We start from the raw sequence: 26,968 nt of genomic DNA, 5'->3' as shown, positions 1-26,968 counted from the left end.
GTACGAAAATTGTAACAGTGTATATATGTTTACAAGGACCCATAGCATGAAAACGCATATCAACCTGCATTAAAACGCGCGTCAACGCATATTAAAATGCACGCCAGTGGAAGGCACAGCTGAACCAAATTTTTCACTCTCCAGTTTTAGTTAATCAATTCTAATGTACGAAAATTGTAACAGTGTATATATATTTTTACAAGGACGCATAGCATGAAAGCGCATATCAACGTGTATTAAAACGCGCGTCAACGCACATAAAAAGTGGAAGGCACAGCTGCACCAAATTTTATATATAGTTAGTGCAATACTTGGTGCAGCTCTGCATAGAAACCAATCAGCTTCCAGGTTTTATTGTCAAAGGTTAAATGAACAAGCTGAAGTTAGAAGCTGATTGGCTACCACGCACAGCTGCACCAGATTTTGCAATCTCCAGTTTTAGTAAATCAACCCTAATGTACGAAAATTGTAACAGTGTACGTATGTTTACAAGGACCCATAGCACAAAAACACATATCAACGTGCAATAAAACGCGTGTCAACGCACATAAAAACGCACGCCAGTGGAAGGCACAGCTGCACCAAAATTTTCACTAGTTAGTGCAATATTTGGTGCAGCTCTGCATAGAAACCAATCAGCTTCCAGGTTTTATTGTCAAAGGTTAATTGAACGAGCTGAAGTTAGAAGCTGATTGGCTACCACGCACAGCTGCACCTGATTTTGCAATCTCCAGTTTTAGTAAATCAACCCCAATGTATGAAAATTGTAACAGTGTATATATGTTTACAAGGACCCATAGCATAAAAACGCATATCAACGTGCATTAAAATGCATGTCACCGCACATAAAAACGCACGCCAGTGGAAGGCACAACTGCACTAAATTTTTCGCTCTCCGGTTTTAGTAAATCAACCCCAGTGTACAAAAATTGTAACAGTGTATATATATATGTTTACAAGGACCCATAGCAAAAATAAACGCATATCAATGTGCATTAAAATGCGCGTCAGTGCACATAAAAATGCGCAACTGCACCAAATTTTTCGCTCTCCGGTTTTAGTAAATTAACCCCAATGTACAAAAATTGTAACAGTGTATATATATATATGTTTACAAGGACCCATAGCAAAAAAATGCATATCAACGTGCATTAAAATGCATGTCAACGCACATAAAAATGCACGCCAGTGGAAGGCACAACTGCACCAAATTTTTCGCTCTCCAGTTAAACCCCAATGTACGAAAATTGTAACAGTGTATATATGTTTACAAGGACCCATAGCATGATAACGCAAAAAAAAAAAATGCACGCCAGTGGAAGGCAACGCACATCCACTTTTCGAGCATCATTCATAAATTTTAACTGGCGTTTAAGTGCAGCAGCGTCCAATAACCGCAACGCCATCGACTCCAAATCCAGTTCCAAAAAAAAGCGAACGTCCATCTGCACGAGCTCCACAAGCGGCGCAAGGCGGTCGGACGCCGCTTTTTTCGAAGACCCTACCTTTTCGAAATCCTAAACTTGCCAATCGCTCTTCCCATGCTTCTCCAAGCCCGGAAAGGAGAATGGTTACAGTCTATGGAAATGATAACAAAGTATTTATGTTTGTAAACAATGTAGCAAAGAATGTAACCAATAAATAAATAAAGAAGAAGAGTGTATCTAAAGCTCTGCTAGCAGGACAGCAAGTGCGCAAGGAGGGGAAGATAAAAAGTCTGCCTTTCCAAAGCTGTCCCCTAAAAGGGGGGAAGAGTGTCGGCTGCAGGAGCAGGAGCGATGTACAAAGAAAGCATTAGAGGCATGTGCTAGTAGTCTGTGTGTCTTCTTCTTGTGTTTCCAGGGTACAATGTTAAAAAGCCACCACTAGTCGCCCCCAGTGCTCCTAGTCTCTCGGTCTTTTTGTCTCTGGTGCAGATTAAACGTCACGTCCGTACTTGAACTTGAATTTTATCCCATTGTACAGAAGCAGACCCAGCCATAGAGAGACAGAGAGCTCCCAGAGAACCAGGACTCCGCCATCTTCACCATTAAATAGTCCTCCTTCCTCCCCCCCCCAACCCCCCCCTCCTTAGTGCCAGCCAAGTGGAGCAGTGCAAAGTGCTGGACAGTGAATGTGCAGGGCAGTGCCAGGCTTCCCTGCGAGCTGAAGACACTCTTGGGCAACCCTGCAACCAGCAAAAAGGGTCAGCTCCCTCTCTCTATATTTTTTGGGCATTTTATTTTTATTTTTATTTTTTGGGCAATTTTTTATTTTTATTTTTTAACCTTCAATTTAATTTTTTTTTTTTTTTTTTATTGCCTTGATGGGCACCGTGGACTTAAGTGGAGTGGGCACAGGCAGTTTTTAAGTTGCGAAGATTGGAGATCGCACTGCCCTAGCTGAGTTATAAGGGGGACACTCAGGTCTCACTCCTTTTTTTTTTTTTTTATTTTTATTTTTTTCCTTCCTTGTTTTGCATTTTGAAAAAGAAGAAGAAGAAGAAGGAGGAGGAAGAAGAGGGAGAGCCGAGGAAGGTGGGAGAGGAAGGAGCAGTGTGCAGATCTCCGGGCGATGCCACTGTAAATGCCAAGGCAATGTCCCGTCGCAAGCAAGGGAACCCGCAACACTTGTTACAAAGGGAGATCATCGCACGTAAGTCTGCATGGAAGGGGGGTCACCGATTACTTTTTGGGGGGTTGGTGGTGGTGTTTGCAAGGAGCTGGGCAGCAGGAAAAGTTTTTTTTAGTGAGAGAGAGAGAGAGAGAGGGGGGGGAAAAATCAGAAGAGATTTGGGAAGTCAGGAAAAGTTACTGAACACATGTGCTGCCTTTTTTTTGACAGCACCCTGGTGAAGCAGTTGTGCTGCACTTTTGTTAGCTGCCAGCTGTGATTTCCAGGTTTTTTCTTTTTTAGCAACATTGTCCTGGGATGCATAAGGACACAGAGTCCTAAAATCTGACAGTTTCCCCCCTAAAAGATACATTCATTCTTTGCTTTATATTCAGGTCAAATTGTGTTTTTTAAAAGGCACATTTAGGATTGCTAAGGGTTCAGTATAAAGACAGTCTTTGATTCTGAGAACATTACAGTCCTATATACCTGGGGTTTTAAGGGTGACAAAAAATCTCAACATTCATTTGAGTTTGTACATTAGAACATTGCACTTTATCTTTGAAGTCCACTAGAACAATATAGGAAATTCCTTAATTCTGAGAACATTGCACTTTATCTTTGAGGTCCACCAGGACAATATAGGAGAGTCCTTAATTCTGAGAACATTGCACTTTATCTGTGAGGTCCACCAGGACAATATAAGAGATTCCTTAATTCTGAGAACATTGCACTTTATCTTTGAGGTCCACCAGGACAATATAGGAGAGTCCTTAACTCTGAGAACATTGCACTTTATCCTTGAGGTCCACCAGGACAATATAGGAGATTCCTCAATTCTGAGAACATTGCACTTTATATTTTAGGTCCACCAGGACAATATAGGAGAGTTCTTAATTCTGAGAACCTTGCACTTTATCTTTGAGGTCCACCAGGACTATATAGGAGAGTCGTTAATTCTGAGAACATTGCACTTTATCTTTGAGGTCCACCAGGATAATATAGGACAGTCCTTCATTCTGAGAACATTGCACTTTAACTTGGAGGTCCACCAGGACAATATAGGAGATTCCTCAGTTCTGAGAACATTGCACTTTATATTTGAGGTCCACCAGGACAATATAGGACAGTCCTTCATTCTGAGAACATTGCAGTTTAACTGTGAGGTCCACTAAAACAATATAGTAGAGTCCCAAATTCTGGAAACATTGCACTTTATCTTTGAGGTCCACCAGGACAATATAGGACAGTTCCTATTTCAGAGAACATTACAGTCCTTTATTCTGAGAGCATTTAAAGCTTTAAAATCCAATTGAAGCTCCAAAATCCAATTGCATTTGTACATTAGAACACTACACTTTATCTTTGGGGTCCACCAGGACAATATAGGAGAGTCCTTAATTCTGAGCACATTACAGTCCTTAATTCTGAGAACATTACACCTAGTCAAGTCATTTTGCTTTTAAAACTCCAAAATCCAATTGAATATGTACATCAGCACACTGCAGTCTATCGTTGGGATCCATCAGGATAGTATAAAGGCAGTTCCTTAATTATGATACAATTACACCTAGTCAAATATTTTGGGATTTTAAAACTCCAACGTCCAATTGAGTTTTGTATTAGAACATTACAGTCTATCTTTGGGGTCCACCAGGACAGTATAAGGGCAGTCTTTGATTCTGAGAACATTACAGTATATCTTTGGGGTCCACCAGGACAGTATAAGGGCAGCCTTTGATTCTGGGAACATTACATCTATCTAGTCAAGTAATTGAGATTCTAAGGGTGCCAAAAACTTCAATATCCAAGTCTGTATATGAGAATATTACACTTTATCTTTGGAGTCACTCAGGACAATATTCGACAGTCCTTGATTCCGAGAGTATTACATCCACTGAAATAAAAGATATTTTAAGGGTGTCAAAAACTCCAACATCCAATAGAGTTTGTGCATTGGAACATTGCAGTCTATCGTTGGGGTCCATCATGACAATATAAGGACAGTCTGATACATTACACTTAAGGGTGCTAAAAATCCAAATGCCTTTGTGTATTAGAACATTGCAATCTATATTTAATAAGTTACATTTGTTTGCTTTTCTCCAGTTTAGAGGTGTAGGTAAAACATTAGACAGGATTGCCTGGGGGCCATCAAGACAATATTAGGGGTAACTTCTGTGCACCACTATGCACAGCCCTACACATGTACCCATTCATTTGAACTCACTTGCATTTATTTCACCCCTTGTAGCATGACACCCAGTCAGTCTGCATTTATTTATGCAAAAAAGAAAAAGTTAACCCTGACCCAGGACTTCTGCAGACATAATAAAATGCAATTAGTATCCTTTTTTTTTTTTTTTAAATCTTGCATGCCCTGACCTTGCTCGGTATCACTCCTAATGGCAGTGACCAGGTGTCTTGGTGCATTAGTCCAAGGCAATGCCGTTTATTATTTTATTGCATTTAATCAAATTCCATGGCAGTAGGCGGCCTGAGATTCTGGATGTGAATATGTGCAGTTTTAGAAAAAAAGAAAAGTTGGAGGGGCAAGGAGATGGCGGGGAGGTAGAACCTGGACAGGACAGACAGGGGAGAGCTAATGGCAAACATATGTTTATAACAGTATTACAACTGAGTGGTTGTAAAATGGAAATGCAACCAAACTGGCAGGAGAGCCTAGGGAGGGAAAAGGGGGGAGAGCGAAAGGAGGAGGTTGCTTGATCAATTTATTAGGAAAGGGAGGTAGACATTGTACACTCAGATGGGACACATACCTCCTAGGATATGGTACCCACATTGCCTGGGACGTCTGCACCTTAAATCTAGATTATGCCCACGGGAGTGCAGAAAACGTTTAGATCAAGTGGGACCTGACATCATACCGGTGAACTGTCACTTGCAATTGTATTATATGAGTTTTGAAAAGTTTGGCATGCATGCTTGGGGTGCAAAAGGCCCTCTCCAACATAGACGCACATGTGGCAGCTTGCAATGCAAAGGCCATCGTATTTGCATACCTACAAGGAATCGAAAGCTTTGCTGCAGATTGACATCCCTGAGCAAAAGTCATAGAATTATCATGAATTGCCTATATAATTTGTTGGGGGGGTTGTGCACAAAATCCAAAATGAATATCTTCACTGAGAGACTGTTATTATTGATTTGTATGCCTGTACTTGCAGCTATATACATAAAATAGGCTGACATGCTAATGTGCATGCAAAACACAGTCTCAAAATGCAACCCCTGGTACCACAGAGCTTGCAATCAGATGGTGGTAGAATCAGGGAAACGGTGTGCACAATTAATCTTTGTATGTCACACTCGAGTGCACGCATGGCGTTTACAGGAAATTCTAATGTGCTGTATACAAGTATGGCCCATTATCAACCCCAGCAATCGTGGTTGGTGTAATTGTTTACAAATCACAGAAGCACTGTCATTGCAAAGCTAAAAAGCTAAAAAGCTTAACTTTTTTGCAGCTTAAAACACTACTAAGATGTATATATATATATATATATATATATATATATATATATATATATATATGTGTATATATATGCATGTGTGTATATATATGTATTTCCATAAATGCATATATTTCTGCACCTATGGCATTAACCATGCCATCTCAGTTTGCAATTGATAAACTGCAGTGATATGTTAACCAGATTTTAATCAGGAAAAAAATGCAATTTTATTGTCTGCTGTTCTGGAGCATAGAACATGAATATTTATATTGGTGGATTTCCATGGAAGAAATGTGACAGCAATATTTGCAGTGTATTTTGTCCAAGGCAGTCAATGGCAGTCAATGGGGGTCTGTGTTGATCTCCTTCTCTCTGCCTTCCTGGGGTAAACGGGGACAGAAGGGGGGGACCTGCACATGCTGAGATGGTGCAAGGCAGTCAGCTACCCAAGGCTCAGTTCTTCCCGCCCACTGCTCGGGCTCTCCAAGCGGCTGCATCGTTCCCCCCTTCTCCATCCCAGCTCCTGGAAGCCCTTAAAAAAAATAATAATAAAGTGCAATAGCCTGTTATCTCCAACCACCCTTTATTTTTATTTTTTTGCATGTCGACCCCCCTTATTGCATTAGTCCTGGGGGGGCCAAACCAGCCGGGGAGAGCCGGCAGAATATTTATGGAAGATTTTAACAAATTTAAATAAATAAATATATATATAGAGATATATAAGGGGCTCTCCCCTCCCCTGCCTTGCAGGGGAAGAGCAGTCTGCGTCGCTGCTTTCCTTCTCTCCATCGCTCAGGCAAATATTTTTTAAGGGGAATTATTTTGATGAATTATTTAGAAAGGGCTGGTTATTTTTTTTTTTTTTTCCTTTTGTGAAGAGGAACAGCTTTGCTGTGTCAGTTTATACCTTGCATTTTTTTATTTTATTTTTTTTAAATAAATAATAGGAAAATGATGGGATCTATAGGCTGTAGGAAGAGGAAATGATGCTCTTAGGTTTATTTTCTAAGCTTGATTATTACCATGCAATATTTACATTTTTGCATTTGCTGCATATGCAGCTGGAGTATTTGCATTTTTTTTTAAATATGTTTAGGGTTCAGATGATATTTTGGGGATCCTTGGACTTTATATATGAATCATATCCTGAAAGCAGTGGGGAAAATAAGTGTTTTTTTATTTTTTGGGGGGATACCTCTGTGCACCCCTCGATGTTCCTGTCTCAGAAGGGCTGTAGATGACATGGATCAGGTAAGTATATTTGCTGTTTACATTCTCCTGATTTTAGCATGGTTGATCACTGACTTTTGAAATGACATCATTGGTGCCATTTGAATATTCATGAAAGTGCATTGGCACCCTGAGTAACCCTTGCATGGCCGCGGTCCTGCCTGCACCATAGAAGGTTGTCTAGATTTTTTTTTTGAATGCATGGCCCCAGTTGTAAGCTGCATCAGAATCGCTCTTGATCAAACAGTGTATAGACAAAAATGTAGAGCTGTAGTTGCATGGCTATCGGTATTTCGGAAGCAGAGCATGCATTTTGACAGGCCAACTGGATAGCAGGTCCCCTGGCAAGGGCCATACACGATGAGTTTGTTGGCTGACAAACTTGAAATGCAATATTCGCCCATCTTGCGTTTTTCTTTTTTTATTCAATTTCCCAGACTGCTTTGCAGACTCTGCGTATGCTTTTGCGTCCGGGAGCTGCTTGCATGAGTGTTGACAACTGTTAAAAAAAAAAAAAAAAATCAGTGCTTTCTTTCTGCGCTTTAACTTATTCTAGTGCACGTTGCTCTTTCATAATGCTGTAAAAGAATGCACATCTGCACGAAGCGGGAAGTACAGTAGTGAGCCAGACTTGGGGTGTTCCCCCCTAGGGATTAGCAAATTATGCAAATGAAAAAAAAAAAAAAAATGGGTAGTTTCACGCACGGGTAATTGAAAAAAAAAAGAAAAAAGCATTGTGATGTAAAAATTCCTGCTGTGGGGTTTTTCAAGATTTTGTGAAATAGGTGACAGTAGAAGAAAAAAAAAAGCGAAAGAGGCAGGTTGGACTGTAAGGTTTTTTTGGTGCTTGTGCACTGGGATGGTCGATCGATTCTATCGCCTGCGCTAGGGCTGTAGTTTTTTTTTTTTTTTTGATGGCATTGTGCAGTGAATTATGTTGACATCTCCTAAACAAACAGCAACAAAAGCCAGACAGCTAGCTGGGAACCTGAAGGCAATGTGTAAGACCTAAAAGGGGGGTCGTGCAACGTTTGGGTCCTGCCAACAATAAAGGACTTGGAAAAAAAAAACCTATAGGGAAAGAATATAGGGATTGCAAGAGAGAGTGTAGATGTTTTATCATGAAGGTACATGCAGATGTAGCTTGAGAGAGTAGTCGAACCAGTTTTGCATTGTTTATTGTTGAAAAAGCCCTCTGGTTTGTGTTATATAGGAATCTGAAGCCTGGGAGAATTACTTTTTCTACACCAGACGTCCACATTGCCACCTTATAGGCTTCCAGTGCAGTCAACTTGCCCTCAGTTGTAGATACACTTGTAAAAAAAAAAAAATGATATACCTACACAAGCACCTGAGCCTCCTCCTTTGTATTTCTCAGCAGTCCCCTTTTCTAAAAAAAAAAAAAAAAAAACATTAAGAAACCGAAACCTAGCCCCAATTAGGCCTTATCTATGATAGAATCGCTGAAGGAGCATTTCTTTACCTCCGACAAGGCAGAGAGGCCTAAAAAAAAAAAAAGTGCATCCCTCTCTAGTCACTGTCACCCAGTACAGATTTATCTCTTATCTATTGCGCCAATAATTAGCAAACTTTGACATTTTAATTTAAGCGCGTTAAATGATTACGGTGTCTAAAAATGCAACAGGGAAGCGCAATTAATATTAGCTCGACGACATGCATCCCCCCCCCCAGATCTGCAGACTTCATACTGAGTGTAATATGCGTTATGTCAGGTCATAGAAAAATTACTTTTTTTTTTTTGCGTGTCGTAGTTTGATAAAAAAAAAAAAAAAAGCTGATGGTACCTGTGGTCCTAGCTCTGGGCTGCAATTAAAAAGCATCTTTTTATTTGCGATCTCTTTATTGAATATGGAATCGCACTTCCCTGGCGTCCCTCCCCTGGCTGGTTTGTATAAATTACATAATCCTGGCTCTACGATTTCATCAGCTCTAAGTCTGTTTTTTTTTTTCTTCTATATTAGAAATAGCTTCTTCTCCCATGAGGGAGTGTGGAGTTCTTGCAGCAGCAGACAGCAAATGTTTCCTTTTTTTGCCTTTAAATAAAAAATAAAAAAAAAAAAAAACTTTGCTGCCCCAAAGTGAACCTGTTATATTTTTGACTGCTTTAAAAGTGGCAAATTTACACAAACGGCCCGAAATAGTCTTTAAATTAGATCGATAGCATGAATTAAGGGGGCCGACCCTTTCATTGCCGACAGGTAGCGCCCCACAGGAAAAGGACTGTGGTTGAAAACAGGAAGAAACGTGACATCTACCTATAACCAAATTTTTATGAAGAGAATAAAAATTTCTGCGACCCCCTTTTTTTCTTTTGGCTTTTTTAATTCTCACGGTTTCAGTTCTCACACCATCTCCACTTCACACACCATCACCACTTCACACGCAAAGTTATCAAGCACTCACCGTTGAAAAAAATACCTTAAATTAAACTATAAACCATTTTTTTTACTTATTTTCTTTTGCAAAAATTGAAGTAGATGGTCAAAAAAAAAAAAAAAAAAAGCGTAAGTTTGAAAAGTTCAGATCGCCTGAAGAATTAATTCAATGGATTATACAGCATAAAAGGGATAAAGTGCTCTTAAGTAATAATAGGTTTTAAATGCACAGCAGCAAGACTTAGATTGATCAGATAATAACCCAGTGAAGGCATAGTCCATTGCTGGACTTGATTGGCAGAGGATGAGCAAGGTGTGTAGCATAGGCATGCAGTCCTGAATTTCCCAATGACTTTTTGTGTTGATCTTTTATTTCTTTAGCAAACTCATTTTTTTTTTATTTTTTTATTTTTTTAAATAAACTTTTTCAAGACTCTTTCTATTTAAGTTTTAAGCTGCACATTTCAATTGTGCCCTAAGGCATTAAATAAAAAAAAAAAAAAAAACTGACAAGCAATGACTACTAGGGGGAGCTCCGAGTCTATAAGATTCGATGCTAGTGGCTTCGAATCCGTCGTAGTGTTACTGTGAAAATGTGGAAATCAACATACAAGTCTGTTTACTGCTGCAGCATCTGAGGCACAAAGAGGACATTTATTTATGCAAATCCCTTCCAGACTTGCCTTTGATGGCTGGACCCTATACAGTTGCACCTTTCTGCGTCCCATATGCCACAGACCTATGGTGGCTTGTATTGTCACTGAACTTTTCAAATATTTTTAGGTCACCGTGCATCGGTTTTTAAAAAAACTGTGCCAACAACATTTACATATTATCATTTACAAGAACAATTGGTTATTTTTGATAACTTGCTAACTTGACTTTCCCCAATCTAAAAGGTCCTCTTATTGACTTGTCAGAACTCACCAAAGTTGCCTACAAGATGTTTTAGGGCAAGATGTTTTTAGGGCAAGATGTTTTTTTTTTTGCAATCCCTCGCCATTTGTTTTTTTACTCCATAAAAGTCGATTTTTACATTTTAGCATGCTAAAACTTCTGTGATCCGAGCCAATACATGGATTCATTTTTGTTTTTTGGGCGTCTTGAAGTAAGGTGGGGGAATTACCCCGTGAGCTTTCGTAATAATCCGAAAGTGAAATAAATTAGGTCAGGCAAAAAAAAAGACCACTGCCTTCGTCTCAGGTGAAACGAGCCTCCAGCCTTAAATATAGAGTAGCAGAAATGCGTTTTGATGACTTCTGTAGTTCAATGAAGGTTTGAATGAGGCCCTACAGACACAACATGAATCTCCTGCGTATCCCATGGAGAGGAAGAGGGGGGGAGTGATCTTGGAAGACAAGGAATTATATTACATGTGCTAATTTAACTCATCACATTTAATTCTGCAGAGTTGTAGCCTTCGCCAAAGTACGCAAACCACTCAAGAATATAATAACAATTATAATGACAAAAAAATCCAGGTGTGAAGGCCCCTCGTACTTTAGACTTGTCTACCATTTTGTGCGAGCGCCGCAGACTCATTAGCAGCTAAAGGGTTAAAACAAGAAGGGAGTTGCTTCCTTTTGCAGCTGTAGCTTACTTCATTGCATTTGGGGTATATAGTAGTGTGGTTAGGCCCCCCCCACCATACTAGTCACACACTCAACCTGCATTTGTGTATGCCGATGGCCGCCACCGGTGCAAACTTGGAATTCGGTTTGCCTATCCAAAAAATACTACATTTGATGAAATAGCAGCACGAGAACAGTGCTTTTTTTTTTTTTTTTTTTTTTTCTTTGCATAATGCAAGCCGAATCCTGAAGTCTCTCTTCACGATTTGCATTGGCTTGCTTTGTGTATTTATCGTTTCAATAAATGCTTTTCAATAAAGTATATTTATATTTTCAATAAACCTGTGCGTTGTAGCACTGGTCACAAACTGTGAGACAGCCTTTTAACACGCTTCCCCATTCACGCTAAATTATAAGCTCTCAGCACCAGCTAAAATATGCGTATTTTTTTTAAAAGTCTGTTTACTGGCACGCCAGCGCTCCAAACAGCCGATTTTCAAAGCAAATTTTTGTGTGATTTTTGTGGCTTCGAATAGCTAGGAATTGAAAAGAAAAAATGATATCATCATGTAGAAGTTTTAAGGTTATTTTTGGCTTTTTTTTGGCACTTTAAAATATTTGATGTACTCGGTTTTAGTTCGTCAACACTTTGTTATCGCAGCGTGGATGCTAATTGGCCTTTTTTGGACAAGGCCAACTTTCTACCCAACTGCAATTTAGCACAATATAAAATAATTGCTTATTATTTTACTTATTTTTTTTTCCAAATAATGATGCTAAGGAACAAAATATGAATGGAAGACTAAACAAAACAGATCAAATATATTAGATATTTTTACTTTTAAAAACAGTTGCTCAAGTTTTTTTTAAACCGTGATGATCGGAACTTGAAAATTGAATCCATCAATTTGCTCTAATTTTGAATAAATGCTTAAACCTTATCATTTTATTCAACCACAAGATGAGAGCCTTACATCAGACTAGAGTTCTGTAAAAAAACAATATTCTTCTTGTTTTTGACTCTCAAGTTTTTTCTTTTTATGTTGATGTGCCCGCAACTTGCGCCAGTTTTGCTTCTTATGCCTTCTAATTTGCATGTAATATTGGCACTTCCAAATTGCTTGTATATCTTGATTTTTTTAGTGAAGAACATTTTGTTTGGCTCATTGGAGATTTATAAATGATGATACAGAATCAGCATAATTGTGCACAGCAATATGCTAAAATAAAATCTGCACAACTTAATACTTATGATTTATTACGTTTGACTTTATCCTCTTAATTGGCTAAGTGGCACGCAATATATTGCACTCTGTAATCTGTCACAAGCCTTTTCAGATGCTGGAGTGGTCAAGAATCTAATATTTCTCTAAAAAAAGAAAAGAAAAAGAAATAGATTGGCTTTATTTAACACTGACTGCTTCTGGATTAAATTGATCAGTATTCCTGAATTTGGAATATCCTAAATATAGCCATTGCAGCATTTTATTTTTCTTTCGAAAATCTATTTGAATGTTTTAAATCAGTATTCCAAAATGTCAAAACTTCAAAATCTAAAATGTTCTAATGACTTCTTTTGCTGTCTATGAGATAGTTACATGGTTACATAGTTAATCTGGTTAAAAAAAGGACACAAGTCCATCAAGTTTAACCCAAGATGATATTCTGTAGGTCGGAGATGAACGAAAATTGGCTTTCCTAAAGCAACATTTTTTTAGCAGCACTTTGGTTACATCCAGGTTATAAAGCAATCTCAGAAAAAAATATTCTTAGTACTCCTAAAGCTGCAATTCAACTTTTTCATGAGCCTCTTACACCTTATGTAACAGTACCTCGCTATATATATATAATATATACAATAGGGATATCTAACTGAATGTATCCATGTTTGAGAGTATATTAATAGAAGGCATGCATGTGTTTTATGAGCAGAGAGTGAAAAAGAGCCTGAGCGCTGATCAGAAATGAGAGAATTATCTCTTACAGTTCTGCAGATGGCTGATGGTTTGCACAGCTACCTGCAGAAGAGAATCTGCCTTTGCGTAGATAGTCTGGCCCTGTAGCTTCGTAATTGATTGAGTCAAACGATGTTTTGCACATAACTTGGCACTCGTTGCAACGGCCGTGTTGAAATAGACTTGCAGTAAGATCCTAAATATAATCAAATTTAGATGACTCGTAAGATAGCAGAGAGATATTCAAAGAGGTTACGACTAAACTAAATGGAAAACGCTAAGTGGACCCCTTGGCCCCAGATTAGCTGTCAGTATATTTTCAACCTATAAATCTGTATCAGTGACATTTTCTATTTTTTTTGGGAGTTTTTAAAGCCAATTAATTTAAAACAATTTGATTCTAGTCGATTGGCATTTTATTGCCGCATCCCCGATCCTGTGTTTAACTCTTTAACGGGGTGGCCTATAAGCGTGATATTGAGTTGTGCCTTGGAAAGCTTGAGGGTGGAGTCACTGAGTTATGAAGCATCCTTACTATCTGGAATTGTATAAAGGGAAATATATACAGGGGACTCCATATAGAAGCATTGCTTCAGTGTCTTGCCGTGAGCAAGCAGTGGGGGGAAAAGTATGCACAGCAATATTTTAATAAGGTGGTGATGTGCCAAGTGCAAAAATCCACATGTCAACCAATCAGAATAAATTTTTTTAGAAACATAAGTACTGTAAACTAGAATCTGATTAGTTGCTATAGTTTACTGTCTGTGCGCATTATCTTTGGTGCCTTATAAATTATGTATAGCACTTTCCCTTTCACTAATTTATTTTTAAGATATTAAGGGATAAAAAGCATAACTTCATACAGATATATAAGCATTCGAAACAGTATCTATTAACATTTAACATTGTAACAGAACAACGTTGCACTGATGAGTTGAGTTGGTATATCTGAAGCTTTGAAGACCACCTGGGCCTATCAAACGTGTTTCACAATTCCCAACGACAAGATCCACTTGCCTCGAAGGCTTTAAGTGCTAACCTCTTCAGGTAGGCAGATCTGCCTTCTGTATCTAATGTCAATGACCCACTAACAGTTATTTTGGAGGGAAAGTTTTAGGCTGAAGTTCCCCCCACTGCACTGTGAATGGTTAACGGTCTCAGATAAAATGGCTGTTATTGTTGAGTAGGAGTTAAGTGTATTTATGAGGTGTGGACATGTCCTGCTCGGGAAGTTCACCGAGAAGGATACAAGGCAGGGACAGAAGCTGAACCCGCATCTTGTTCTTTAATAAAACTGTAATTGAAAGAATTTAGTTAACATCAGACAAAATAGAGCCAGAAGGGGAAATAATTAGCAAACGCTCAATAAAAATGTGACATTTTGACATTGGCGTATTGTGAATTAAAGGCCTACAAAGTCTTCTATACAAGAATTTTTTTTTGGGATTAGAACCTCAAAGCTAAGGCTATGTGCTCCAGTTGACTAATATTCTTGTTTGTTATTAATAAAGTTTACCATTATAAGTGGCCAATCCTTTGTATCGGCCATCTTATGAACGACCATACCTATGTGTTAACTCCATTCTGTTGTCCACCCTGCACGACCATTAGGAACAAAGAAGATTTGGTACTTTTTTGATAGTTTTAGAAAGCTTATGTATTGATGAGAGAAAATAAACCTTTTTAGAAACAAATTTCTTTACGGGGCTATTTGATTTTTTTTTGTATTTTTCAGTAATTTTGGTAAAGCCTATTCCCCCTATAATATTTTTAGCAGTTCGAGGCAAAATAAATATTCAAGGTATTCTTCATAGGAATAAAAATATTTTTTAAAAATATTTGAGTAGCTTCAAATAACAAAGATACGTCACGCAATCGTCGCATTGTCAGACCAACAAGAGAATATTGCTTTGCTACAGTTCGTACTTTTTCATGCAGTTAATTACAACCCTGAGTAATCGCACACCTGATAAACATTTTTTTTTTGTCTGAAGGAGATGCATTTGTTTTCCAGAGGCAGTGTTTGATATATCGATGACTAAAGCAATAGTATAAATTTTTTTCCCTTTTTTGAGTGCAGATATTTATTTTTGTTTCTATGTGGTTGTGGTGGTGGTGGTGGGGGGATGCATTTCAAGTAAATAATCCTTGTGAGAGCGCACAGGTAGAATCTCAAGTGTTATGTATTGCCAAGGGCATGCTGTATCTCCTATGGTGTTTTGAGGGGGAGGCGGGTTACAGAACCAGCAGCTATTAAGAGACATCTATCCCTTTCGTCTGCTTGTTTATGCCATCGATAGCTTTAACGCAGATGTCCTCAGGCGAGCTTTATGGGGAAAAAAAATGGTTGTCTGTTGAAATGGATTTGTATGTGGACAGGTTCAATTATCTGCAAACTCGAGGTTGAACGTGGTCACAGCATTTTATTTTTGAACCTGTCAAGAATTTTTACGCTGCAAAAATAATGCACTCTTAACTCGAAATAGGCACTTTTTCTTTTTTGCAGTAAAGACATGGATTACAAGGCATACATTTTGGTTCTGCTTAGTTGCTACATTTGGCCATTGCTATGCAGTATGTTTGCTTTTTTTTGTAAATACAATTTTTCTTTTTGTTTCTAACTTTATCTTGCCCTTAAGAGGCAGGATAGTAATAGTCACCTTTGCAAAATATAATAAAGCATATTCAAGCCCCCAAACCAAAAAGTAGTATATGTATTTTAGTTTACCAGACTCTAGACTTTGTGGTGGCTGCAATAGTTTTCTTTCTTCCCTTTATTTTCACCTGGTAAATCCCACGGATAATACATGTCCCTGGGTCCCTATTCTTTCACCTCCACTGCATCTATCTATCCATGGTTGCTACCAAGGCTGTACACTAAACATGTCTTCCTCTCTTCGTGTTCTTTACATGGGGGTTGGTTTGGATAAGTAGTTTACAGAAAGAACATGGCCTTTAAGGCAAAATCAGTGGGTATTTTCGGTACTTCCCTGAAAATGTACTTAGCTTAAAAAAGAAAACAAATGAAGCCAACAGATCTAAGGACTGGTGAACTGCAATATCTAAAAAAAAATCTAGGATTTAGATATCCTTTATGTATCTTTTTCCCTTTTTGCTTGTGCACAAGTCTGCAGTCTTCATTGTGCCAACTGTTTAGATGTTTTTTGCTGCCCTAAGTGAATTTTATGGAACATTGCAATTCTGTAAAACATTTTTTGTCAAGTTTAGACAACTGTAAACAGTCACATTCAGATCATTGCGGCAATAGGCCAAATTTTAACATTTGCCAGAAGGCCCAATGGTTCTTTGAGGGTTTGTGGGGGTATAACGGGATAAAATGGGCGGCAAGGGCTACATGTAAAGTTGGCTATTTCAATGCATTGTCCTACAGTATAATAAAGGGTGTTAGAAAGGTGGAAGAATTATTTAAGTGTGGTAGGTAATGCTTTTTTTCTTATGCTTCATTGCAGCTGAACAGCATCATGTTGAAGCGGTAATCCCAGATGAGGACGACGGCTTACCCATCCCGGAGACGGGGACGCTTACCCTGTCCGGCAACGACCCCGACTTGTTAACATGCGGACAGTGTCAAATGAATTTCCCGCTGGGAGACATTTTGGTTTTTATAGAGCACAAGAAGAAGCAGTGCGGAGTCCCAAGCGGAGGCTGCTATGAAAAGAACCTGGATAAAAGTAGTCCTCCGCACTCATCTCGCTCCGAGCTCAGGAAAGTGGCAGAGCCAGTGGAAATCGGTATCCAAGTCACGCCTGATGAGGAAGACCGTCTTCTCACGCCTACGAAAGGAATTTGCCCGAAGCAGGAGAATGTTGCAGGTAAGTGTTTTTTGTTAATACAAGGTCTGTAAAATCATCTTGTGTCAGGTTCTGAAGCAGGGCATGGAGCCCATGTCCTTCCAGGACCTACAAGGCCTATCAGGTTGTTAACGGCTTGTACTGGGACTTGCAATCCTAGTTTTTTCTAATTGTAACTGCACTAAAGAGCCATGCACATCAGATATTGTTCTCATGTACAAAATCTGTTAGGAGTAACTAGAGTGACTATTTAGAGTGATCCCTGCAATGGAAAACTATACTAACCCATGCCTGAAATCTTCGTTTCCTTGAAGAATTCTGGCCACCCGAAGAATCTACCCATCCAACACACAACTGGGCCTGTCAGGTCCCCCATTGCACACTTGGTTTAATTTAGCAGCACAGGGTACAGTAGCAACGTAGGGGCTGGCAGACTGAACTAGAGCATGTGGCAGGGGAAATAGAAATCCAACACTCCTGTAAGTGTCGGATAGAATGATTCTTTGAGCAACCATAACTCTGCCGGTCAGGTGAGTATGAACCGTCTTCTATTGTATTTCATTGTTTTAAAAGGCAATAGTCCCTTTAAGGAGCGGGAGGGGGGAATAATTACCTGTATTTAACTAAAAATATGAAGGTTTTTTTTTTAACTTTTAAACACTCCAACCAAATTTAACCAAAAAGATCAACCGAATAACCTAAAATATTAGCCATTATGGTAATATCAATCCATGCTTGGCTTTAATAATAATAATATAAGAAGTTCATGTGAGCGAATCTTTCATTCTAGGATTCCGCATCATAGGATCAGTATAAAGCAATCCCTTTATTTGTGGTGAATGGTAAACTGTATATTCCTTTTCTTATTTACAGACCTAATCTGTGAAACAGTTCCTGCAGTCAATTTGTTCTTATACTGACACATAGGCAAAGGAAAAAAATAGTCATCTTATGGCAGAATTAGTGTGCAGTGATAGTACAGCCATTGCTGTTGTCAGCCGTGTGGGCCAAAATCCAACGCACGCATTTGTGATCTTTGCCCATTCAGGTATTGGGTGGCTGGCTATTGAGAAACACCCATATGTGCAAAGTCTTACCAGAACAACCAAATCATTTTATATCCATGTAGACCCTTGCACATAGAGATTGTGCAGTCAGATTGTAACATGAATGGAGAGCTTTTAGGTTTAGATGTTAAAGTAGAACTATTGGCAAAAACTTTTTTATTTTATTTTGGATGGATTATGGGAGGCTTATAACCCCTGTGAGGTTTATTTTTCCCATCTGTATCCCATTGGGGAGATTTACCTTCACTTCCTGTCCCATATAACCAAACAGGAAGTAAAAGGAAATCCCTGCAAATTAAGGGAATCTCCTGGGGACCCCCGGATTACCAGAACCAGTGTCCCCTTTGGAAGATTATTTCCTCTATTACTTTTCTGAGGACAACCCAAAATTTTGGATTTTTTTTTACTTTCGCTTCCAATGATAATGGTAAAAAGGACAAATAGAGAGGGGGAATCCTCCTTAACGGGGGGCACAGACAGCAATAAAAACTGACAGGTGTTCTAATCCATCTCCTCTCTGTCCAAAACTAAAAAACTAAAAAGAAAAATGGTTCCAATGTTGTATGATTTCAAGCTTGTAGAAACCTGTCTAAAGATAGCCAAGTATGTTACATTTAGACGGCAAGACCCAACTCAAGCTTAAACTTAAATTTGAGACTGATTTGTCTACATATGTAGGCCAAATTTGGATAATTTGTTAGATTGCACTGCTAACAAGTGAAAAGTTGCACAGTGACCAATATACAGTGCTGTCCTAAAACAGCCCCATCAGCTTTTTCTTCCTTATTCAATATCGATCAGGATTGGGTGAAAATTGGACGTTTCATATTCTTGATCTATGTAACAAATAGGGGTTAATTTACTAAAACTGGTGAGTGCAATAGTGCAGCTCGGCATAGAAACCAATCAGCTTGTAGGTTTTTTTGTCAAAGCCTAATTGAACTAGCTGAACTTGGCTACCATGCACATCTGCACCAGATTTTGCACTCTCCAGTTTTAGTAAATCAACCCCATACTGTCTAAAATGGCCTTGACAATTAGGAAAATTCCTAGGAGCCAGGTTGCCAATGACCTTTAAAAAAGGCACCCATTTTTTTTTTTTTTTTGAACATTATCACCTAAAACTAAAGAAACTCTGTCACCTTCCAAAATAATTACTCCTGCTAAAAAGGTTTTTAATTCTTTTTGCGCACTATCAGTTTCTGACACTTCTGTTTGTCTGGAATCTGCATTCCCCCGCTGTGTGCTATGGTCCCACCTAACAGCCCCTCAGTCACTACAGGACACAGTAGTGCCGTATGGGCCAGCAAAACCAACCACAGCACAGAATGGGGGGGACCAAGCATCCACAAGTGTCAAATGCAGAAGAATATTTTGCAGCTGTAGCCCTCCAACAGAGCGAAGATTGGTGCGGGGTGGTGGCACTAGTGACTGTTGACCATTTTCTACTACAGGAACAATTTTTAAAAATGTTTTAGAACTTTAAGTTTTTAGAATCACTTTTCGATTCCTTGGCCGCTTCCAGATTCCAGGTTGGACTGCTGGCTCCTTCTAAAGTCTGAATTCATCTGTCCACCACTGTTTTTTTTTTTTTTAATAATCTTTATTTTTCAAAAATAAAGTACAGAGAAATATAACCAATAACAAGGAATAACATGTATTGCATTGGCAGATCATAAAACAGTCAGTGACCACAGAGATAGGGGGCAGTGTAGTTTGAGATGTAGAATGTGCTCATCGGCCAAATGGAGGAAAAACCTCATAAAACTCCTACCCAACTGTCCGGGCCTGGCCCCCAGGGAAGAACCCCTGGGGTGGCCCAGTATGTCCACCACTGTTTTATTCTTTTATTAAAGCTGAACTCTGGGAAAACAAAAAGGCAACTCTTGCAGTCTGGGTTAACTGATCATTTATGTCTAGGGGACAAGGTAAAGCGTATTTACTTACTTAGACCTGTCTCTGAAGCCACTTCTCCTCTACGCTCTAGTAGTCCAAGGTCCTCCAACGTAATCGAGACTGATAGAGAGACCAAATTCCAGCTCCAGGCATGGGGATGCCAAGGGACAGTCCACAGTCAGAGCGCAGGGGAGCTCTGTTTTCCAGAGGTTCAGGTAGCCCAACTGTAGGGGAGGAAGTTTATTTTTCCTGAAGTTGGGCTTTAAAGGGAATCTATCACCAGGCCAAAGATTAACATCTCTGGTTCTTTACTGATTCAACAACACAAAGTCATGTGCTGCATTGTTGGTTACATTGGATAAAAAGCAACAGAGCCCTGGCTGTGTTCAGTCTAGAGCTGGGCAAGTGAGACCAGGGGCGGACTGGGCCGGGGGGAAGGAGGGCAATTTCCCCCCGGGCCGCTCTGATCCCCCCAGAAAAGGCCACTGCAGCATCAGCTCAGTTTCTTCAGTAAGTTTCACTTACATGGTGAATGGCCGGCGCGGCCCCGAGACCCATTTCTTCCTCCACCCGGCCCTATAATCTGATCTAGACTGGTTGCTAGAATAGCCAGCCGCTTGGCGTCTAGCAACCAGTGACGTCACGGTCCCGAGGAGGAAGAGAGGCTGAGAAGGGACCCAGCATGCAGAGCGGAGAAGGATCTTCTTAGTCCTCCTCCGTGACTATTACTGGCTCCACCCACTTCCTCCCTCCATCTCCCACTGTGCAGGCCACTGCAGAAGAGAAGAGGAACTGGCGAAATTTTTGCCTGCAGGAATCCAGGACTGAAACTGCAACAAACATCAAAAGCACTTCTCCAGTCCAGCATGGCCGGTACAAGGTAAGGGCAGAAGGGTCACTGTTCTGGGGGGGGGGGGGGGGGGGTCGGGGGATTCTGTGTTGATGCAGGGGCACACTTGGAGCTGGAGCAGCTCTTCTACACTAGGCTAGCCACAAACAAATGCAGGGAAGTAAAGGAATAAATTGCCTCACATGATTATGGAGCTCACTGCACATTAGGCTCAGCCTTCCTTACTGCCAGACTGACACACATATCTCGATCTCCGATGTTACAGGGAGACGGAGGAGCTCTGCTATCTTCAGCTATCCCTGCACTACTTCTTTAACTTATCTCCAGTTTCTGAGTTATACTGTCAGTCTGTCCACTGGCAGTAAATAAGGCTGAGCCTGAGTGTGCAGCAAAGGTTCTGTTATCAGGTGAGGAGGTTAACCCTTTACTTCCCTGCATTTGTTTGGTTGGCTTCTGTTAATGCAAGCTGGAGGAGAAGGATCACCTCCTAAAACCAGGGCTGGTGCTTCATGCTTTTGTTCATAATAAGCACCTACCATTTAATAATTTGGCTTTTACTTAGGTACCTTTGTCTGTTTGGTGATCTTTTGATTGGCCTTCTTATGTGGGCTTGACTGATGGACTGAAGTAGTCCATTATGAAGACTTTCAATGAAAAGAGAGAAGGTCCTCTCCTAAACATTCCAGTCCTCACCTAGACATCATGGCATTTTTCAATCATAAAGACCAAATGGGATATTTTTCTTTAAAGTGCTCATTCACATGTGTGGAAGTTACTCCTCTGAAAAGTGAACCATGCTTCAATTGCTTTTCAGAGCTGTTTAACCCGATAGTTACATACTACCATGTAACAGTCACATGCAGGGCGGTTGCAGGTTGGCCACATTAAACTACATTATTTGCATTCAGTGGCAGCACTGCCCACCAAAAGCAACCTGTTTATACATGAATTCAGGATTTTGTTTCTGTGGGAACATACACTTAGTTCCCACACTGATACCTCACAGATCCCTTATATTAGTGAGGTGATCTATATACAGAATCTCTGTATACATAACATTTTATAAGAGTGACTGCAGTATCACTCCTATCTACAGGGTTTTGTTTTTTTTGTCTGCAGCGGGGTGGTACACAATACCACCACCTCCAACACTGCCACTGTTCTGACTGCAGTCATTTATTCTAAAAAAATAATCAGATTTCCTCTGCCGGTTTCTGTGTTTGCAAGTGACAGTGTGCCTCCTATACAGAGGACTGGGTAAGTATCTGGGGGTGGAGAGGGCGGAAGGGCTATGTATGTGGGGGTTTTAAGAAAGAGCTTTATAGTATGGGGAGGGGGGTTTGAGGGGTTGAGTGAACAGCTTTATACTGGGGGATACGGGGGTAGAGCTTTGTGGTGGTGTTCACCACTGACATTTTTTTGATTTCGGTGACACGATCGACTGGGGTACATTTTTTTAATTTCAGTGACACCGCTAATGCAGACAATTTTTTTTTCCCTTTTAGTGACCCACCAACCCAGGGACAATTTGTCAATATTAGTCCCATACAGGTGCACCAATTTTAAACATTTTGGTTTGCAGTAGTGTGCCTTAAATATTGGTACTATTTAGTTGCATGTCACAAACAATACAAACATTTTGGCGCATGGCAACATATCAGCCCCACCCCCTTCTCCATCCAACAGGGAGCAGGGGCTGGTGGAGGGTGATAGACAGGGGGTGCAGTTTCCCATTTTTGCCCTGGGCATTGGATGACCTTGTACTAGCACTGCTCTCCAGAGTCAACCTGCTGCCTGAGGTGAGGTGGTCGGGAGCAGAACAGTGAGTGACAACAAATGTGTCATGTGGAGCATTGCAATATTTCCCTGCTACCCCTTGGCACTATATACCTGTCCCATACCTGTATGTTGATGTCTAGCTGCTCCTGGCGCTATATACCTGTCCCATACCTGTTACAGGTATGAGACAGGTATATAGTGCCAGGAGCAACTAGACATCAACATACAGACTGTATACAGTCCAGTTAAAGTTATTGGGTCCCTGAGGTCCCATAGGGCTCCCTCTTGTGTCATGGGATCATGAGCTGGCAGCAGAGGAGGAGATCACATGATTAAATCTCAGCCAGGGTTCAAGCTAGGACTTGTAGTCCTTTGCTTTTGGGGATGTAACCCCCCCCAAAAGTGAAGGACTACAGGTCCCAGCATGAGCCCCTCAGAGCACAGCATGTGTGACACACGCCTGATCTCCCAACTAGTGAAGGACTACAGGTCCCACTCTCCCAACTTAACCACTTTCAAACCACCCACCGCATATATACTGTAGCAGGGGGCCCAGCTGCGCAAAATCACGTACTGTTAGGTGATTTTGTGCACGGGTTCTTGGGGGCACACGGGTGCCGCTGGGGCGCCGCTCCCCTTATGATTAGACACTGCGGGAGCCAATCAGCAGGTCCAATCAGAGGTCCGCCGGCCACCCGCGATCATGCAGGAGAATAACAGAACGGCGGTCTACCTTTGTAAACAAGGCAGAAGGCTGTTCTGTCACAGAAGAAGATGGAGATCTTGTGTTTCAGCTAAGCTGAAACATAGATCTCTCTTTTCTTCTAGTACATCCACTCCCCATACAGTTAGAAAGCATTCCCTAGGAGCACACTTAACCCCTTGATCACCCCTGGTGTTAACCCCTTCTCTGCCAGTGCCATTTATACAGTAACTGCATTTGTTTTAGCACTGATCACTGTATTGGTGTCACTGGTCCCTAAAAAGTGCCACATAGTATCAGATTTGTCTGCCGCAATGTCGCAGTCCGCTAAAAATCACTGATCACCACCATTACTAGTAAAAACAATTAAAAAAATATATAAATAATTGTATCCCAAAGTTTGTAGACGTGATACATTTTGCGCAAACCAATCAATATAGAATGATGTAGATTTTATTTTTGTTAAACCACCTTTGTTACTATTAAAATTAAATGATGTTACCACATTGTATCATTTTTGTCTTGCTATATAACATCAATATCCATTTTAAAACCAGGTGGGCATGGATGGTGAGCTGATTTGGTGGTTCAATGGGCCACTTGACTGGACTTGCCCCCCAGGCCAAAGGCTGCCAGCCCTCCCCTGAGTGAGACTCATTGAGACTCGCAGAACAGAGCCCTGGCTGTGTTCAGTCTAGAGGTGGGCAAGTGAGACTCATTGAGACTCGCAGAACAGAGCCCTGACTGTGTTCAGTCTAGAGGTGGGCAAGTGAGACTCACAGAACAGAGCCCTGGCTGTGTTCAGTCTAGAGGTGGGCAAGTGAGACTCATTGGGGTTGGTTTACTAAAGGCAAATAGACTGTGCAATTAGCAAAGTGCAGCTGCTCTCTCCAAGTGCAATTTCTCCGGAGCTTAGTAAATGAGGAAAGCTTCACTTTGAAAAGAATACCCAATCAAGTGCAAGGAAAATATAAAAACAGAAGTTTTGCTTGCACCTGATTGGATGATAGAAGTCAGAAGAGCTTCCGATTATTTACTAAGCTTTGGAACAACTGCACTTTGCAAAGTACACAGTCTATTTGCCTTTAGTAAATCAACCCCATAGTGCTAACATTATTGATAAAATAGCTACCCATTTAATACGCCCAGGTAAATGAGTGTGTGCGGTAAGGGCAGCAGCGTTGCCGTTGTCTCTCCGTCTCCACATTGTCGCTGGTGGCTGCTGACCTCTCCTCTTCTACATCACATGTAATAAGCACCATTTGAACAAGTAATTAATCAGCAGATTAAAGCCTCAGTATCTGCGCCGCTATCGCGTGAACTCGCAGCTTTCATCTGGCTGGCAGGGAAATACTTTCACTACCTTATGAGCCTGAAGTTGCATTGATTTGCATGTTAGAAGTCTGGGGATTAGAGTTAATCCTAAATCTATTTATACTGAAGCCCGTGTGAAGGAGAGTTCCTTTTTTTTTTTTTTTTTTCCATTTTCCTCGAATGCGAACCTGCCATCCTTTTACCCGTGTCGAAGAAATTGCGTATCCTAAGAGAACAGAAATCCCCAGAGCCTGACTCCGACACATATACAGTTTATGAGACCCGAGGAGGAAGACTTAAAATAGTTTCCTGCTAAGTTATTAGTGACAGAAGCGTATGGAATGTTGGGATCTCAGAATTCCAACTGTCTGCGTGTAGTGAAGGAAGGGGGGGGGGGGGGCGGCAATAGGCCTGTTGTGTTTATTCAGCAAGCCAAAGAGATCTTCCATAAAGGGGAACACAGGCTTGCATCCAGTGGCCATTGTTAAAGTGCAACTTTTTATAAATTAAACCTGTAGCAAGACAATATGTAGTTTGCAGATGATCACTTCTCTTTCTGAAAATGTTCATTGCCTGGTCATTGGGCTAATTTTGCGACTTCAGGCTCAAAGCGGGCCAATCCCCAAGCGGGGAAGTTGCAATAGGCCTGTTGTGTTTATTCAGCAAGCCAAAGAGATCTTGCATAAATGGGAACACAGGCTTGCATCCAGTGGCCATTGTTAAAGTGCAACTCCACATTTTCATAGATAAAATAAATCTTTCTAAAAGCATTCAACTTAATTTTTTATTTTTTATTTATAAATTAAACCTGTAGCAAGACAATATGTAGGTTGCAGATGATCACTTCTCTTTCTGAAAATGTTCATTGCCTGGTCATTGGGCTAGTTTTGCAACTTCAGCCTCAAAGCGGGCCAATCAGGTGCAGTCAGTGTTGCAGCCCCTGCCACTGAAAGACAGCCAGCAAACCAGTATTTTCAAGAGGAGATCAGCAATGGCAGCCCACGCGTTTCACTAAATACAGGTCTCATTTAGGGCACAATATTATTATTATACAGGATTTATATAGCGCCAACAGTTTGCACAGCGCTGTACAACTTAAGGGCAGACAGTACAGTTACAATATAATTCAATACAGGAGGAATCATTTACACTGATGCGTTTTACCATACATGTTGCAATGCAATAAAAGCCTGTGTCTCACATTCCCATATTAAAAATAGCGTGTGTTCCCATCTAGGGGCTCCTTTATACTGCAATCCCTGCATTTAGTGGGAGGGTTCTGTATACCCATTTACATGCATTTGTAATGTGTTTGCAGTGCCTTTTTTTTTTCCGTCACTACAAAAAATCTATATTTGGTATGCAAATATTTTTTTTTCGCGTTTATGCGTGTTTCTTTGCTTATACATGCATTTATGCGCATTCCGGGGGTGAAAAAAAATGAATGCTGTTATACTTCTTTTTTTTTTTAAAGCACTGGAACTGAATGAAATGGTGTTAACTGAGGTGAATAAACAACATTGATTTTACTGTGCATGTGTTCCGGGGGCATTTAAAAACCGCGCCTGACTATATCTGGTGTAAATGAGCCCATGCTTTTTAAAATAAAAAAGTCCAATTTTTTTTGCATTGCATTTTAGTGAATTGGGAGGCCCATAGAAGTCAATGGCAGCACAGCAACATGCATGTTACATGCAGTTAATCCGTTGGTTATGTCAATATGTAGTGGTGCAGCAAAATGAAAATTCTGGACCGAAACTGGAAATTCAGAATACACATGGCCGAAAGCTTAAACTGAAACAGACAGTTTAAAAAAAAAAAAAAAATGTATGTTTTTATATATAATTGTATTATATTCAACTTTTTAATTAATATCGTGAATTTAAATTGTTATGAATTTATTTTAGCCAATTATCGGCACATTTTCGGCCAATAGGCTGCTTTCACATTGAGCGGTTTTTGAAGCGCTTTTGCATTAAAAAAAAGTGCAAGAAAAGCTAAAAAAAAAATGCATCCCTTTAAATTCTATGTGTGTCTTCACACTGGTCCATTGTGCTTCCTATGCTCCCTTTTTGGTGAATATTTGGTCAGTTAAAAAAAAAATATATAAATGTACCTCCCCATTGAAGTGCATTAAACGCTTCAACATTCAGATTCAGAATATTTTATTGATCCCAAAGGGAAATTATTGATTGATCCCAAAGGAAGATTGCATGTTGTGCATTCTGCAGTTTTAATGCAGCTTTTGAGTCACATGACTTATGAAAAACGCACAGTGTAAATGTGGAAATATCGTGGTAAAATCCGGGCAAAATCACGACAAATTC

General features: G+C 40.2%; 1 protein-coding gene across 4 annotated transcripts in view; it reads left to right on the top strand.

The window, feature by feature from the left end:
• Positions 1-2,470: 2,470 nt before the first annotated feature.
• Positions 2,471-26,968, top strand: part of BCL11B (BCL11 transcription factor B) — a 161,874-nt gene continuing 137,376 nt past the window's right edge. For 3 of the 4 annotated variants that reach the window (XM_082242658.1, XM_082242659.1, XM_082242657.1), the window contains exons 1-2: positions 2,471-2,634; positions 16,691-17,053. In XM_082242658.1, the coding sequence (XP_082098784.1) occupies positions 2,577-2,634; positions 16,691-17,053 (421 nt within the window). In that variant the 5' untranslated portion in view covers positions 2,471-2,576. Of the gene's footprint in view, positions 2,635-7,254; positions 7,320-16,690; positions 17,054-26,968 lie in introns of those variants that run through there. The other variant, XM_082242660.1, reaches the window with a different exon arrangement.

This window comes from Pelophylax lessonae (assembly GCF_965119305.1).
Source record: "Pelophylax lessonae genome assembly, chromosome: 13".
In the NCBI taxonomy this organism is placed as follows: domain Eukaryota; kingdom Metazoa; phylum Chordata; class Amphibia; order Anura; family Ranidae; genus Pelophylax; species Pelophylax lessonae.
This window is presented reverse-complemented; position numbering and strand designations above follow the sequence as displayed.